The 18,556-nt window shown below is 39.0% G+C and overlaps 1 protein-coding gene across 3 annotated transcripts in view; it reads right to left on the bottom strand.

Annotated features, from left to right (window-relative positions):
• LOC138377988 (transmembrane protein 185A) overlaps nt 1-18,191 on the bottom strand; it is a 35,037-nt gene extending 16,846 nt beyond the window's left edge. For all 3 annotated transcript variants that reach the window (XM_069463195.1, XM_069463197.1, XM_069463198.1), the window contains exon 1: nt 18,064-18,191. In XM_069463195.1, the coding sequence (XP_069319296.1) occupies nt 18,064-18,101 (38 nt within the window). In that variant the 5' untranslated portion in view covers nt 18,102-18,191. The remainder of the gene's footprint in view (nt 1-18,063) is intronic.
• Between the last annotated feature and the right edge of the window lie 365 nt (nt 18,192-18,556).

Below are 18,556 nucleotides of genomic sequence, written 5' to 3'. Positions count from 1 at the left end.
CCAGGCCCTGGCAAAATCTACCAAACATTTAAGGAAGAAATAGCATCAATTCTTCACAGACTCTTGCAGAAAAAGGGTGGGGGGCATTTCCTAATTTATTTCATGAGATTAGCATTATCCTGATACCAAAACCTGACCAAGAAAGAAAACTACAAACCAATATCCCTCATGAACAGAGATGCAAAAATCCCCCCCACAATTTTAGCCAATTGAATCCAGCAATATATAAGAAGAATATTACATTATGACAAAGTGTGGTTTAGCTGGGATTGCAAACTTGGCTTAACATTTGAAAATCAGTTAATATACTTCACTGTATTAATAGACTGAAAAAGAAAAAAAAACACATAATTAATAGTTACAGAAAAAGCATTTGACATAATTCACTACCCATTCAAGATAAAGGCTCTCAACAAATTAGCAATAAAAGAGCTTCTATGAAAAACCAATAGTTATAATGCTTAATGGTGAAAGATTAAATGCTTTCCCCTTAAGACAGGAAACAGGGCAAGTATGTCCACTTCAATACATCCATTCAACATCACACTAGAGGTCCTAGCCACAATACAAGAAAAGGAAATAAAAGGGATACAGATTTGATAGAAAGGAGCAAACCTGTCATTATTCACAGACATGATTTTCTATGTAGAAAACTGTAAGAAATGTATAAAAAGCTGCTAGATCTGATAAGTGAATTTAACAAAATTACAGGATACAAGGTAAGTGTATAAAAAATTATTGCACTTCATAGTAGCAATGAAAAGTTGGAAACAGAAATTTTAAAACATTATCATTTACTGAAAATTTCCAAAAAATTTTAAGAAAATCCTAAAATTAAAAGTTTATGAATAAACTACCATTTACAAAAGCATGAAAACTAGAAAATACTTAGAGATAAACATAACAACATATGTTCAAGACCGTATACATTGAATCCTACCAAATACTGCTGTTTTATTCCATTCGGGCTGATCTAACAAAATACTATAGATGGGGGAGGAACAATGGGGGTGGTGGTGTCAGTTATAAACAACAGAAATTTATTCCTCACAGTTCCAGAGGCTGGAAGTCTAAGATCAGGGTGCCAGCATGGTTGGGTTCTGGTGAGGGCTCTCTTCTGGGATGCAGACAGCTAACTTCTCATATCCTCCTTCTCATATCCCCACATGGTGGAAAGGAAGCAAGGTAGCTCCCTGGCCTCTTCTTATAAGGGCACTAATTCCAATCATGAGAGCTCCACCCTCATGACCTAATCACTTCACAAAGGCCCCACCTCCAAATACCATCACACTGGGGATTAGATTTCAATTTATGAATTTTGAGTTTATATAAATATTAAGTCCATAACAACTGCCAAGAAAAATTAAAGATCTAAAATGGGGAGACATAAAATGGAGATCAGAAAACTCAATGCTATTAAGATTTATGTACTCCATGTATTAGTTTCCTATGGTTGCTGTAACAAATTACCACCAACTTGGTGGCTTAAAACAATACACATTTATTCTCTGGCAGCCAAAGGTCCAGAGTGGGTCTCATTGGGCTAAGTCAAGATGTCATCATAGCCCCGCTCCCTCTGGAAACTGTAAGGGAGAATCCATTACTTGCTTTTTCCAGTTTCTAAAGCTATATTCTTCGGCTCATGGCCCCTTCCTCTATCATCAAAACCGGTAGCACAGCATCTTCAAATCTCTCTGGTTACCTCACATTGCCTTCTTCTCTTAACAGTATCTCCCTCTGCCTCCCTCTTATAAGAATACCTGTGATTGCACTTGTGGGCCACTTAATCTAGGATAATTTTGCCATCTCAAAATCTTCAACTTAATCATGTCATTTGCCATAGAAAGTAATATTCACAGGTTCCATGGGAGTAGATACCTTTGAGGGCCACTATTTAGCCTACCACACTCACCAAATTAACCAAATTATTCTAAACATTCAATGTAATCCCAATAAAAATTCCAGTAGGCTCTTTTGTAGAAATTGGCATAATGACTCTCAGTCATATGAAAATGCAAAGGACCTAGAATGGGTAAAATAATTGTGAGAAAGAACAAAGCTGGACAACCTATGTGCTTTCAAAGCTTACTACAAAGCTACAGTAATAAAGACAATGTAGTATTATTGGGATAAGGATAGAAAAATAGAACATAATAGAGTTCAATCCTCTAAGAGAACAGGCTCTTTATTTAAAAAAAAAAAAAGAGTTTAAAAATATACCCATGCATCCATGACCATCGCTTGGTCATAAAAAATAAAAATAAAACAAAACAAAACCCATGCATATGTGGTCAGTTAATTTTCCACAAAGGTGCCAAGGCAATTCAATGGAGAAAGGATTGTGTTTCAAGACGTGGTGCTGGAACAATTGGATAGTTGGGGAAAATGCACCTTGACTCTTAATCTCAAAGCATATACAAAAATTTATGTGAGATGGATTCAGAATTGGACTTCTTCAAAATTAAAAACTCTTACTCTGCAAAAGAAAATTACCATTAAGAAAATAAAAAGCCAAGACACTAACTGGGAGAACATATTCTGAAAACATATATCTAAAAAAGTACCTGTATCTAGTATATATTATAAAAAGGACTTTTACAACCACAAGATAAGAAAACGACCTGATTTAAACTGGCCAAAAAATACAAAGAGATGCTCCATCAAAGAAGGTATACAAAGGCAAACAAACACATGAAAAGATACTCAGTATTTTCAATCATTAAGAAAATGCAAACTAAAACCACGAGATACACCAGCAAACTGGTTTCCCTGAGTGCACATTTGGGAATAACATCAATTGGGTATCGGACAGAGGGGGGGCTGGGGGGAAGGGATGGGTGTATACCTACATGATGAGTGCAATGCGCACTGCCTGGGGAATGGACACGCTTGAAGTTCTGACTGGGGAGGATGGGGGTGGGGGGAGGGGATGGGTGCATACCTACATGATGAGTGTGATGTGCACTGTCTAGGGAATGGACACACTTGAAGCTCAGACTCGGGGGGATGGGGAGGCATGGGCAATATATATAACCTGAACTTTTGTACCCCCATAATGAGCTGAAAAAAAAAAAAAACAGTATTACCCATTAACCAACACCTCTTCATTACCCCTTCCCACCACCCTTACCAACCTCTAGTGGCCACTATTCTATTCACTACCTCCATGAGATCAATTTTTTTTAGGTCCCATGTATGAGTGTGAAAATGCAATATTTGTCTTTCTGTGCCTGGTTTATTTCACTTAAAATAATGTCCTTTAGTTCCATCCATGTTTCTGCAAATGACAAAATTCCCTTCTTTTTCGTGATTAAATAATATTCCATTGTGTATGTATACCACATTTTCTCATCCCTTGATAAACACTTAAGCTGATTGCATATTTTAGCTATTGTGAATAATGCTGCAATAAACACAGAAGTGGGAAAAAAACCCACAAGATAAAATCACACACTCACTAGAATGACTTAAGATTAAAATGATTAACCATAACAAGTGTTACCAAGATTGTGGAGCAACTAGAAACTCTCATACATGCTGGTGGAAAAGCAAAATAGAAGAGCCACTTGAGAAAACATTTTGGCAGCTTCGTATAAAGTACATACTTAACCTATGGCCCAGCAATCCCACACCTAGGTCTTTACACAAGAAAAATGAAAACATATGTACATACAAAGTCTTGTATTCAAATGGTCAATGCAGCTTTATTCATAATAGCCACTGGAAACAACCCAAATGTCCATAAACTGGTGAATGGTTAAACCAATAGTGGTACAATTGAATACTAATCAGCAGTAAAAAGGAACAAACTGTGGATACACACAATACTGATGAAGCTCAAATGTATTATGCTAAGTAAAATAATTCAGACCTAAAACACAACATACTGAATAACTCCATTTATTTGACATTCTGAAAGGGGCAAAACTATAGACACAGAAAACAGATCAGTACAGTTATCAGTGGCTATGTTGGGGGAAAGGCTAGGAACCAAGGGGCGTAAGGGAATTTTCTGCAGTGATGGGACTTTTCTATATCTTTGGGTAGTAGTTACACAAGTATATGGATTTGTCAAAGCTCACAGGACTGTATTTCAAAAAGAGTAAATTCTAATGCATGTCAAATATACCTCAATAAACCTGACATATCTATTGATCTATTTACACATACACACATATAGAATAACATCAACAGCTAACATTAATTGAATGTTTATGGAATGCTAGGTACTGTGCTGTTCTTTATGCATTATCTCACTTAAGCCTCATAGCAAACCTATGAAAGCAGGCACTTCTATTCCCATTTTACAGATGAAGAATGAAAGCTTAGATGTTAAGTAACTTGTCCAAGAGCTCACAGAGGTGAGATTCAAACTAAGATCTATTTGACTTCAAAGTCCTTTTGAGTATGATACTTTACTGACTTTACACTGATAATTAAACATGTTTAGAAAAGCATCTGAATAAATATATACTGCACAGTTAACAGTTATGTCCACTGGAGAAGATTAAGGATAATCTTTACACTCTTGCTTGGGATATCTGGATTTTCTGCAAGGTGTACATACTGCCTTTGTACTATGAAAAATAATATAAGAAATTTCAACTGGAAAAAGATGGGGGAAGATCATAAGGAGATGGGATCTGCAAAATTAAACTCAGAAGCAAGTCTTCAAAGAGAGTAAACTACAATGAGAAGATCATCAAATTTGGAGGAACTGCTAACCAGAATACATATAGCTTCTTTTTGTCATATATTCTCATCTATGTAACTAGGGTAATAATAATATGCCCCTCATAAGATGGTTGTGAATATAAGATAATGAATATGAAAAATGCTTTATATACTACATCAGTGGTTCTCAAAATTTTTGTATCAGGACCACTTTACACTCTTAAAACGTACTAAGGACCCCAAAGAGCTTTTCTTGATATGGGTTATTCCTATTGGTATTTACTATATCCTATATTAAAATAGTAATTATAAGTAACAATAATAAACACATTACATATTAATATAAATAACATTTTATTTAAAAATATTTTCCAAAACCAACACAAATTTAGTGAGAGAAGTAGTAGCATTGTTTCTACAGTTTTGCAAAATTTTAAATGTCTGAATTCCATAGAAGACACCTAGATTCTAATATCTACATCAACATTTATTCTGCTGAAATGTTATTTTGGTTCAAGTATATGAAGAAAATACAGTCTCACAGAGATATGCATTTAGAAAAGAACTATCTTAATAGCTCTTTCAGATAATAGTGGATATTCTTCAATAGGACATCAAAACTCAACAAGTAGTAGTTTCGTAAAGGTTAACTGTAATGTAGAATCTGAAATCCCTCAATGAACTTTTTGTATTCCACTGTATTAAAATCCACTGGTCTTTCTTGTACTTTGAATGAATCTTTTCCCCTGCATGATTGTGTAATACCATGTAGATCAACTAGAAATTCTTGGTTCACTGAGTTATGAACATCTTTCAAATGTTGAAACATTTCACTATATAATGGGGAAAAATCATATTATTTATTATCACCACCCACTTCATCAGAAATGTTTTAAGTACTGGGAGGCTGTCAAGCTCATGGTGGTAGATACAAGTTTTCTGATTTTTCCCATGAAAGCTCAAATTTTATGATTTGCGAAAAATACCATGAGTTGTTTTTCTTGAAGTAGCAGGTTCACTTCCTGCACTTTTGGGAAAATGTCTGCCAAATACCCTAATGCAAATAACCACAGTCTTGTTACTTGTCTTTCCAAGTAAAAGTAATGTTCCATGAAAATAGCAGCTTGCAAATCAAATGTTTTTCCTTGAGTAAACCATTACACTTCAGTATACATCAGAAGGCCTTTACACATACTTTCCATTTCATCATATGGAATATTCAACTAGATGTATACTCAGGAGTCAAGATTAAATGAGATTAATATTTTTCTGCTTTATCAAGGACATTCTTAAGCGAATCTGGCATTTTAAAAAAAAAACTGCAAGTGCATGGTGGCGAGGAATCCAATATGACTACTGCAGTTGGTGCCAATCTCCTGATTTGTGCTCAGGCATCTGCTGCTTGATCCACCAGTGCTTCTGCACCACCAGTGTCAATCCAACGAACATCTTAGTATTATTATGAAAATAATTCTGACCTTGCAGACTCCTGGAAAGGGTCTCAAGGCCCCCAGGGGTCTGTGGAAAATAGTTTGATAACAAGTGCACTAAATACACATTAGCTAATATTATTAGTAATAATACTCAAAAATAAAGACAAGCTTTTACAAGCTGCTACAAAGAAAGAGAGAGCTAACACTGAAAGATGCCAAGATAAGAATGACTTCATCCCTTAGACTTTCGGCAAGAAAAGGGCTTTTAGCAGGGTGGTGGGTTGGGTAGGATTAATAGAAATGGAGTTATCACCACAAATACAGTAAATTATGAATAGAGACAACTTTTTTCCTCTCTTAAAGCAGAGAATAACATTCAAAAATCCAAAAAATCAGAAGCAATTTGTCAACCAAAGCCCATGGCTACAAATATAATTATCAGAAACAATGGCCTTTGAAAATAACATATTTAAAAGAAATCAGTAAATTACAACATTAACAAATCCAAGAATAATGACAGACGTAGGATTTATAGGTAAATTATATGATATGTAGAGGTAATTTTTTTTCTAAAGGAGCTTCAGATTATAAACAAAAAATAGATGGGAGGGTAAATGCTGTAAGCTGAATACATGATCCTCTGTAAAAGACCTATTTAATAAAAAAAAGAGTAGTATAACTAATGAAATTAGAAATACCAAAATGTTTTAAATGTTGGAAAAGTGATTATTTTATGGTCTTTGGCATAATTTAAATGGAAATTAAGAATTTAATGTTTATTACATGAAAAATAGAAAAAAACAAGATGAACTTACAAGAAGATAAATAATAGTATAAAAATATAATACATGATTGAAATACTGTGGTTAGAAAAATAGATTTAGGTCATTAAATATGAAATGTCCGATTTCAAATTAAAAGTATAGTTTATTATATCTCAAACAAGGAGTAATTAATCAAAGTATGCCTAAACTACTGACACAGTTTTGTCATCTTAACGATAACTTGTTTATGCCAGCAGCGAAGAAGCATGGAGAGCAAGTGGCAATGAAATTGTGAAAGGCATTTTCCATAGCTTGTGGAGAACTGGATATTTTTCCTTGCAAGAAGTGGTCCAAAACCTGGAAGAAGTGGTAGTCAGTTTGTGCAAGGTCTGGTGAATACACTGGATGACAGAGTTCCAAGTCTAGCTTCTGTAGTTTGAGCAGCGTTGTTTACGCGACGTGGTCGAGCGTTGTCTTGCAAGAGGATTGGCCTGTCTCTATTGACTGATCTTGGATGCTTAATCACAAGCATCCTCATCATTTCATCCAATTTGTTGTAGTAAACATCTGCTGTAATTAAATGACTCATGAAGCTGTAGTGAGTAATATCAGCGCTAGACCACCAAACAGACACCATTAGCTTTTTTGGATGAATATTCCATTTGGGACTGTCTTCAGTACTTCATCTTTATCCAATCATTGTGCCAAATGTTTTAGATTGCCCAAAAGGATCCATTTTTCTAGTTACTATGGCCTTGTGGTAAAGCTTGAAGTCTGGTAGACTGGTGCCTCCCAATTTGTTCTTTTTGCTTAAGATTGCTTTGGCTATACGAGGTCTTCTCTGGTTCCATATGAAGCGTAGAATTATTTTTTCTAGATCTGTAAAGAATGATGATGGTACCTTGATAGGGATTGCATTAATCCTGTAGATCACTTTAGGTAGTATAGACATTTTAACAATATTGATTCTGCCAATCCATGAGCATGGTAGATTTTTCCAACTGTTTACATCTTCTACAATTTCTTTCCTGAGTGTTTCCTAGTTCTCCCTGTATTACATCTCTCACCTCCTTTGTTAAATATATGCCTAGATATTTAATTTTCTTTGAAGCTATTGTGAAAGGTATTGCATCTTTGATTTGATTTTCAGCTTAACTGTTATTGGTGTATATGAATGCCACTGATCTGTGTGTAGTGATTTTGTATCCTGAGACTTTACTGAATTCATTTATGAATTCCAGGAATCTCTTGGTTGAATCCTTGGGGTTTTCTAGATATAATATCATATCATCAGCAAAGAGTGAGAGTTTGACCTCTTCTTCCCCCATTTGGATGCCCTTAATTCCCCTCTCTTGTCTGATTGCTCTGGCAAGGACTTCCAGCACTATGTTGAATAGAAGTGGAGACAGTCATTTTTCATCACACGTAACAATATGGTGTAGAAATGGTTCACCTTTATGTTGTGACAGCAAAGAAAGGCAAGCTTACAGACAATTTCGCTTCTGATGCTCATTTAATTCACATGGAACCCATCTATCCAGCTTGTTTACCTTGCCCATTTGTTTGAAATGGTCCAATATTATTGGAATAGTAACGTCAAACCTTGCTGCTGATTCATGTGTAGGTTGAGATGGATTCGCTTCCACTACAGCTTTTAGCTCATCATTATCCACCTTGGTCTCAGGTGGCCCACGTGGCTCATTTTCAAGATTAAAATCACCAGAATAGAACTTCTCAAAACATCGACATACTGTATGTTCATTAGCCACATCCTTCCCAAACACTTCATTGATATTTCAAGCTGTTTCTGCTGCACTGGTTCCTCAAGGAAACTCATATTCAAAAATAACACGAATTTTGACTTATCTATGGTTTCACAAAAATTGCTCTAAAAAAATTGTGAAAGATAATCACAAGCCAAAACATGTTTTTGACAGACCAAGGATGTACCTTCACAATAAAAATAAAACAAGACATGTCAAAGTGCAATGTCAGAGATAGCAACTGTCAAACGAAGTACTAAAGGAAATCGGACATTTCATACTTAATAACCTAATAAATGGGTTGAATGTCCTTGTATTAATTTCCTATTGCTGCCATACAAAATTGCCACAAATATAGTGGCTTAAAAACCACAAACTTATTATGGGTCTCACTGGGCTAAACACAAGGTGTCAGCAGGGGTGTGTTCCTTCTGGAGGCTCTAGGAGACAATGTTTCCTTGTCTTTTCTAGCTTCTAGAGACCGCCACATTCCTTAGCTCATGGCCCCTTCCTCCATCTTTAAAGTCAGCCATGGAAAGTCCAGTCCTCCTCATACTGAATCACTCTGACTTCTTCTGTTTCCCTCTTTTACATTTAAGGACCCTGTGATTACATTTAGGTCTAGCCGGAGAATCAAGAATACAATCCCTATTTTAAGGTCAGCTGATTAGCAAACTTCATTCCATCTGCTACCTTACTTTTTCCCTTTTTGCCATGCAAGGGAACATCTTCCCAGGTTCCTCAGATTAGGATGAGGGCATTAACATTAACTGGAGGGGGGTGGGTCACTATTCTGCCTATCACAGCTCTAAAAAAAGAAATTTACTAGATTAAAAAATAAAATCTAAATCTGTTTCATTCAACAGTCACACTTGGAAACAATGTTAAAAGCCAAACCAACTACAAGAAAGGAGATGACAGGTTTATCATGCCTGGGTGAGGACCAGAGAAGCAGTTTACTATCACAGTAATTTGATAAATTAGATTTCAAAGCAAAAAGCATTAAAATGCTAAAAGGACTAAGAAGGAAAAACTAAATAATGAAAACCTAACAACATGGCCACAGAATATGGAAATAACCTGACGATTTTTCTTTTAAGAATCAACAAAATATTTTCATTGTGTGCTTCTCCATGATACTATTAAATCATAATAGATAAAACAGACAAGGATCCCAGGGAAACTATGGAAATGAACACTAGAGTAGATGAAAGATAACATGATTACATCAAGAGAATTAAGTAGAAATTGACAAAGGAATACACTATATATATATATATATATATATATATATATATATTTTTTTTTTTCCCCCATGGAGAATAAAAGGATCATAGGGCATCAATATACAACAAACGCACATCTAACTTAGAATTTTTTAAAATGTTTGCATGCCTGAAATGTATGGGGTATATAAAGAGGAGAAACAATTTCTTTCCTCAAGATGTTCAAAGACTAATAGGAATAGAGCAGGATGATGTAACAACAAGTAACTATGTATCATGGTAAACTGGGGGTCTTGGGAGATTAATTTCCCTGGGAGAGCTGGGAAGGGAGGTGGGGAAACAGGAGAAAGGGTATTTTTGAAGGAAATAAGGGAGAAGTTGGCTGGAGTAAGATAGTAGGGGAATTTGAATAGCAAGGTAAAGTCCTTGGAATTTATTAACAGGCAACAGGGAGCCACTGAAGATTTTCTCAGCAAAAGAGCGACAGAAGGTACATATGAATGTGTCAAGTAGATTATAATCGGTAGAGACTGGAGGCAGAAAGTCTACACATTCATAATAAACTGACAAAAAATAGGCTGAAATTTGCCTACCCATATGGATCTTTTCCCATACTGACTTGTCAAGCAGTTTAGTAGAGTTGAAGAGATTATTTGCATAAACTTTATTTGAGCCTCATTTTCCTCACGAACAAAATGCAGATAATACTACCTCTACCAGACAGAGCTGAGATAAGGAATAAAGAACCTATTAGAAAACACTTATCACAGGGCTTGGCACTAAGCAGGTAATACTAGATAAATGTTAATTTCCTTCCTTAAATAATGACTAAATCGAGGATGAAGCAGAATGCTATTACAGAAGATTTAAAGTATATATTAAAATACAACTGAAACAAAAACACCTGGGTTGCTGCCCACAAAACTCAGAGAAAACTTATTCACTCCAAAAGTTTAAAGTGGAAAAGACTGAAAAAAAGACGCAAAGGAAAACTAGTGAACTAAGTTTCTCTAAGAAATTTAGGAGAAAAACAAGCCAAAATATGGAAATAATAAAATTAAAAGTAGAAATATAGATACAAGGCCGGGCGCGGTGGCTCACGCCTGTAATCCTAGCACTCTGGGAGGCCGAGGCGGGTGGATCGCTCAAGGTCAGGAGTTCGAGACCAGCCTGAGCGAGACCCCGTCTCTACTAAAAATAGAAAGACATTATATGGACAACTAAAAATCTATATAGAAAAAAAAAAAAAAAAATTAGCCGGGCATGGTGGCGCATGCCTATAGTCCCAGCTACTCGGGAGGCTGAGGCAGTAGGATCGCTTAAGCCGAGGAGTCTGAGGTTGCTGTGAGCTAAAGCTGACGCCACGGCACTCACTCTAGCCTGGGCAACAAAGTGAGACTCTGTCTCAACAAAAAAAAAAAAAAAAAAAAAAGAAATATAGATACAAAAACAGAACTGATAAGTAACACCAACAGCTGGTTCTTTGAAAAAATGAAACTACAAAGTTGATCAAACAAAACAAATTAATTAGAAATTTTAAAAGATTCAATTTATACATATTCTTAGTTGAGGAAAGAAGGAATAGTATCTCAAGTATACCAATACATTTGAGAGCAAAGTCCAAAAGATAACAGCATATCAAATAGGAAATATCAAGCCTGACTGGCAAGAGAATGATGCAACAATAACACAGTGATTAAGAAAATTTATTGCTTAAAAAATGTCACGGTCATAGCCTAAACTACTTTGAGTTACTTTCTAAGAAACATTCAGACGAGAGTCCGCGTATAAAAATGGACTTTATTTAATTCTCCACAAACCAGCACATGAAGTTTCCATTGGATATTCTAGCATTAACCACTACTTCTTCAACTTCACTTTTGCAATTATACTTAAAATGGATTTATGACTCTCTCATCTGAATCCATAATGTTAGTACAGGATTGATCATAAGTAGTGTCACATGGGCCAAACCACAAAGCTAGTGTCCTCTCTGAAATTTATATGGAGCTTTCTGCTCTGGCTCAAATTCCCTCTTTCCACTTTGTGCGTAGGGAGTAGGAGGTGGGGGAGAAAGGGAAGAAGGAAGGGAGAGAGAAAATATGCAAAGCAAAGGGATGACTAGCAGTGTAAAAGTTCTAGCATCTGTTTTCTGCATATCAAAAGAATGCAGCTGGATGCTTTAGGCTCATCAGTTTTCTCCAGTGGAAGCTGCTGGCTCAACTGGAGCACGTACATGTGCACAAACACGCACCCACAAGCATGCAAGCACACACACATACACACACACACACACATACACACTGAGAATGGCTCCAACTGACAAACTGCTAGCTGACATTATCACAAACTGTTAAGGGGATTACACACTGAGTAGAACCTTATTAACCAAATTTAAAGTCTTTCAGTGCAGATTTTAACTAGTTTTATTAAGATGAAAAATGTTTAAGAGCATCTAACCAGTAGATATAAGAAAGTAGAAAATCCAAATAAAAACCAATCACTCTTAAAGAGGACTAAAAAGAGCCCAAGCCAGTGGGAAGATCTGCATTCAAGTTCCTCATCTGCCATTTATAGGCCATGTAGTCTTGGGTGAGTTACCCTAAGTCTGTCTCCTCATCCAATTTCTCATGTATTGATGCATTAAGATAAGATTATGTGAAATCTCTGTATAAATGATACATTTTACCTATTTTAGCTCTAGTAGTATTATGAAAGAGAAAAGTTCTGCCACATTGTTGTAATAATCTCATTTAGCAATCATTTTTCTATTAAGTCAGAGCTGACAGTATGAATCACCAATTATAAAGGACATATTAATATATCCAGAGTTCAATTCAAGGCTTTTGTCTTAAATGCTTGTCATCTTGCACAGGCATGACCTATCATCCAAGGCAATTAGAAACCCCAAACTCAGTACTAGGAACCTTAACTCCTGAAGTCCTAGAAAACTATCTACAATTCCTCCAATACACCATCTCTCCACTACAACAAAGGTTTTCCAGTTGTACATATCTATTTGTACTCAATATCTATTCATTCAGCACATTTATTCAGCATCTCCAAATCCTGGCCCTCAGAGAACTCACAGCCAAGAGAAATGTGTGTGTAATTACTAAGTAATGGGAATTATATTTTTAAAAGTTGAAATTATACATTCAAATGAGACTTGTCTCCTTTAACTAGTCCTCTTGAGAGGCAATGCACTAATTCCAATGACACTTCATTGCTCAAACCATCTTTGGAGCTTTCCTCTTGGAAGCACCTCAGGAGCCTAGTCTGTTCTTTTGAATATCCTAAATGGTGCCAAATCTTCATTGAGAGTGGATTCAACTTTTAGAAATGGCCAAAAGTCATTCAGAGCCAAGTTTAGTGAATAAGATGTGTGAGATCAAACTAGGTGGAACTAGTTTGGTTCAAAATGATTTATGAATATAAAACAATGAGATGGGTTTCCTTATATGATTTGTAAACCAACTTTAAAAGGAATTCCAGATGGGTAACAAGAAGTATGAGCAATGGAACAGGTAATATATATCTTCTTTTCCCCAAATAACTTCTTTGAGTAATAATACTCATTTGGGTATATAAGGTCCGATATAAGGTTTGCTTTGTTAATCATTTATAACTCATAAACAGAAGACTCCTTAGTATATTGGATCTACTGTGTCATGGGGGAAAGAGGCTTTCATTAAACTAGAGAGGTAACAAGACACATAGGAAAGAGCACAGATTTCAGAAGGAGACGTACCTGGATTAGAATCCTGACATTACCCCTTTCTGCTTGTACAACTTTAGGGGAGTCACAAGCTCTCTAAGACTCTAAAATAAGGCTGATATCTAACTTGCATAGTTGTTGTAAAGATTAGCAGTAATGGAAGCAAAGCACCTACATTGTGCCTGGCACATAGTAGGTACTCAATAAGTCACAGTTATTATTAATAACCTCAGTAAAATCAATACAATTTTCTGACTGTAGGTGGCCTGACATAACAAAACAACAGATACAGTAACTTGGGTAGTGAGTAATTCAGTGACAGTACCGACATACACTCATACTGATGGATTATTGCTTTTTTGAAAATAATAATCTTTAAAAAAATATTTGTAGGAACAAACATTCTATATTTCAAAATCACATGTGGTCAACTGCAGTGCTCCTACCACACTGACCTCTTCACCACTGTCTGAACATACCAGGCCCTACCATGCTTTTCTAAGATGCCTTTCCAGTCTTCTAGTACGACAAAAAGCCTATAATTATCCTTCAAAATCTAGCTCAAAAGTCATTTCCACTATGGAATCTTCCCTACTTGCTGTAGACAGAATTAGTGACTCTGTTCTTTGTATTCCTAAAGCATTTGGTTCCTGTCTCCTCATACTGTGTTGAATTTTAATTTATATTTCCATTTTTGCTTCTTCCACTAGGCTTGAGGACTGAGAGAAGAGCTATATTCCATTTATTTTTGTAGTTAGAGGACCCAGCACATGTCTTAGTACATGGTAGGAACCCAGGAGATGTTTGATGAGTGAATGTTTTAAATACACTTTGCGAACGACTGTTAAAGGCCAGGTAGCTGCCTTTAGTGAACTATTACCAGCAATCATTCATTTTTCTTGACTTCAAATAAGACACAAGAAAACTTACATAGACTCCAGAATGGCTTTAGAAGAGGCAACATATATGTTTCAAAACACTATTGATCTCATCAGTACCCCAAGCCCACATGACAGAACCCCCATAGCAATGTTTCTCAGCCTTTCTTCCAGTCCAGCACACGTGAGGGACGTACCACACTCCCATCAGGAGCTCACTGTGGATAACTCAGAAGGCTCAGCAGAATTCTCACAGCCTTCCAGTACTGCCTAGCTATCGTGGCAGAAGGGCATTCTCTGAGCCAGCAACTCCACCAAGGTAACAGAAAATCCCAAGGCTCTGTGGTGTGGGCAGGGTGCCTGCCTAATGCCACCTCCTCCCAGATCCAGTATGTATAGGGCTCCTTCGCTGTTAGGAAGCCTCAGGCATTCAAGGAAGGACTTCTTGGTGGGTCCAGTATGTCTGTTTCAGCATGCCTTAACCTGTGTAACTAAAGAGCAATTATGAAAAGAAGTTCATGATCAACCAGTTCTGTGCCAGATGGAAACAGGCAGAGGGTCAGCTGGCAGCCCTGTACATCTGAGTGTTGACACTTGTGAATCATTCCCTGTCACTGCAGTTTCCAGAGCCTTGCCAACACAACAGACTCACCAAGATCCAAAAAGTTGGAAAGGCGATCTGGAGCCATGGACCATGCTTTGGGACCCATAAAACCATGACAGTGACTATTTCTGTGACACAGACATAAACTGCAAAGTAAAGGCAGCCACATTCTGCCTCAGTGCCATGGTCTTTCCCATCTCTCCAATGGAATGGCTACACCCTGAAGGTGGAAAGAGGGTGAGAGGAAAGAGAACCAGGTGGCAGACTATCATGGAGGCAGTGATTGAAAACAGCAACTCTAGATTTCCCTTTCGGTTCTGGAGAGTTATTTACTCATTCATTCCACAAGTATTTATTGAACCAGATACTATTTCAGGGATGTAGGCTATAATTAATGATAGAGTCATGGCCTTGACCCCATGGAGCTAAAAGTTTAGTAGAGGAGACAGGTATTAATCAAATAGACACACAGACAAATACAAGGGTAAAAATAAGTGCTATGATGGAGTGCAGTGGACTACACAGATTGTACAAACAAGGAGCAGCAGATCTGGCTGGGGAAGTCAGGAAAGCTTCCCTCAGCAAGTACCAAGTGAGCTGAGAGCTCAAGGATAAGCAAGAGTTAACTAGGTCAGGATGAGAGAAGAGGAGAGGGAAATACTCTTGGCAAAGATAACAGTGTGTGCCAAGGTCCTGGGGTAGGAGTGTGATGTTGAATTGGCTCATAATTAGAGGCAGATAGTAAAGCAGTAGCACTAAGGTTTGAGGCCCCAGCATGAGGTATCTTCCTGTTTAGACCCTTCAGTTTGCTCTCTAGCTATCTGAAAGGCTCTCCTCAGCACGGAACAAGACAAAGCACATGTCAAAAACTAGGTGTGCCCAGGAGACATGAAACACCACCCACTAAAAAAAAAATTACCAATAATACCTGGCCAATGTCTTTTTGAAATATCTGTAATAAAATACTGCTCACCCCCACTGACAACACTGAATCAGAAAAATGGCACAGTATAAAAACCTTAAAACTTTTCAGGTAGAGATGCATTTTAATCTAAATTAAGGTATTGATAAATATGTTCATGGTTATGATAAATCTGTTTATATACCTAGTATTTTATTGTAATTTTCATATAATAATATTTTAGGGAAAAAAGATGTTAAAGGAAAAATGGTTAAGGGTGCTATCAGTGCAGCACTATTTAATTTTGGCAGCTGTTAGCCTGTTGGACCACTTGAGGCAGTTTCTTATGGCTTCTGAATTATCTGTCACCTTGCAAACAAGTCAGAGTTTTCTATTTGTAAAGCACTTTGCAATCGATCATACATTCAGCCTCCCTATCCAGCTGAGAGATTATACTCATTCAACAGATAAAACAGACAGATAAAAGAGTTGCCCAAGGGCACAAAACAATTCAGCTTTTACTTATCTTTCTTATCACCCTCTCCAAACAATGAAGACTCACAGGCATGTCCAGCTCTAGTACCAACTCTGCTAACCCTGCACACCAATCCTAACCTTTAGAAGCAGCAGAGGAAGGCCTTGTAGTTAGTTCTGTCACCTACTGTAAATCAGCTCCTCTATGCTTTCAAGGCCAACAATGATGACTGAACTGTGATGGGGCATTGGCACTCCAGACCAGAATATGAATTCACAGGGGAATGAGAGCACTTAGGAAGTCACAGAAACTTACAGCTTAAAATGTCACCATCCCTAAGGAGACTGCACCACTAACACACACTCCCCCAAGACTTCCTTTCATCCCCAACAAGCAGCCAAGAGAGTGGTCTCCACTGAGCTCCCACAGTACAGTACTGGGCAGTAATGTAAGTCATCCTGAAATTTACATGCCCTTCATCACCCTCAAGTTGAGCCCACTCAGCATCTGAAGCGCCTAGCACAGGATTTAGCATACGAATGGTTTCCTGAGTGCTCAGCTTCTCACTAGCAAACCAGGAAAGTAGAAACTGCTTTCATAGAGTAATGCACTTAAGAGATCAGTTAGGTCAACTCTTTATTTTACAGAAGGTCCAAAGAAGGGCAGAGAATCACCCAGTTAGTTATTAACTGTGGCCTGATCTCCAATCCAAGTCTTTTGGCTCTGTTTAGCTCCACATTTTATACGTGCCTACTGTGTGCCAGACACTGTGGGTGGGAGGTGCTGGGGTCAGTGAGATGAGCAGGAGATGGTGTCAGCTTCTGGGAGCTCACAGATTGAGGGAGGGAACAGTTACAGAACACTTGGACAAGTGCAAGGACAAATGCCTGATTCCTTATCCAGTGTTTTCGTTTTCTCCACACTGTCCACTGGGTGTTCCTCATCTGGAAAAGGACAGCAATATTTACTTCCTGCAAATAAATTTATAGTGAAGACTGATGAGAAAATGCGGATGGAAAATGATCAGGTTTATCCTCCAAAGGTATTATGTAAGGTACTGCCATACCCTGTCACTGACTCCAAGGATTCGACGTTTCAGCTATCAGTTCAACAAAGAGGCTATCAAGAGAGGGATGGGCATAAGTCCAAGGAAAACCTCAAGGGCTGAGAGGAACTGGGGAAAACAGCTGAGATGGGGAGTAGGGGTGTTGGGTCAAGTGAGATAGCCCTGGCGCGGAGGATGCAGGGCAGGCAGAGGGGTGAGAGGAGATGGAACCGAGAGGGGCCACTTGGGATACTAATGAGGGAAGGCAAGCGGAGAGGAATGGGGTTCCCTTGGGGCAGGACAGGGCTGGCGGCCGAGCGCCTCAGGCCGTGGCCCGGCGGTTCCAGTTGGCGCGGCGGGACAGAGGACTGAAGGCACTGGGCTCGGGAGGAGGAAGCAGGCTAGCGCCAAGGCCGACAGTGTTCCCAGAGAGCCTCTGGCACCCGCAGGGAGGATCGGGCAGGCGCCCGGCTCCCCCAGCTGCAACATTACGTCCGCCCCGCGTCCCCGGAGCCCAGCACCAGCCCGCGCCCGAGCCCGAGGCGCGGACTCCCAAGGGCGCCGCTGCCGCCGCCGCCTCACCTCGGGTTGAAGTCCTGGAAGAGGCCCCTCAGGTTCATGGCGGAGCACTTCACCGCTGCGTCCTTCCCCCCGCCCCCCGCGCCGCGCAGCCTGCGTGTTACAGCGAGTTCATGGCGCCAGAGCCAGCCGCGCCGCCACCGCCGCCGCCGCCGCCGCCACCGCCGCCGCCACCGCCACCGCCCGGAGAAACCTGAGCCACCGCCCCCCGCCCTTCCTTCCGGGCTTCCGTACGGCGGTCGCGCATGCGCCCAAGCCCCGCCCCCGCTCGCCGCGCCCGGAGAGCACCGACCCTTGTTCCGCGCGCGGCGGGTGGAGGAGACGGCGGGGGGGGGCTGAGGCTAGAAGAGCGGGGGCTCGGGAGAAGGGAGCGGAGAGCTGCGTGCGGAAGGTGACTGGATGAAGGCCTGCAGGGAGGGAACACACCGCCCAGGAGTCCAGCAGTGAGGTGTTTGCAGACACCTGTCACCTTGGCCCGCTCTGCCTTCTAGAGATT

The sequence above is a fragment of the Eulemur rufifrons genome, chromosome 30 (genome assembly GCF_041146395.1).
Source record: "Eulemur rufifrons isolate Redbay chromosome 30, OSU_ERuf_1, whole genome shotgun sequence".
Lineage (NCBI taxonomy): Eukaryota > Metazoa > Chordata > Mammalia > Primates > Lemuridae > Eulemur > Eulemur rufifrons.
Note: the sequence above shows the minus strand (reverse complement) of the source record. Positions and strands in the feature narration are given on the sequence as shown.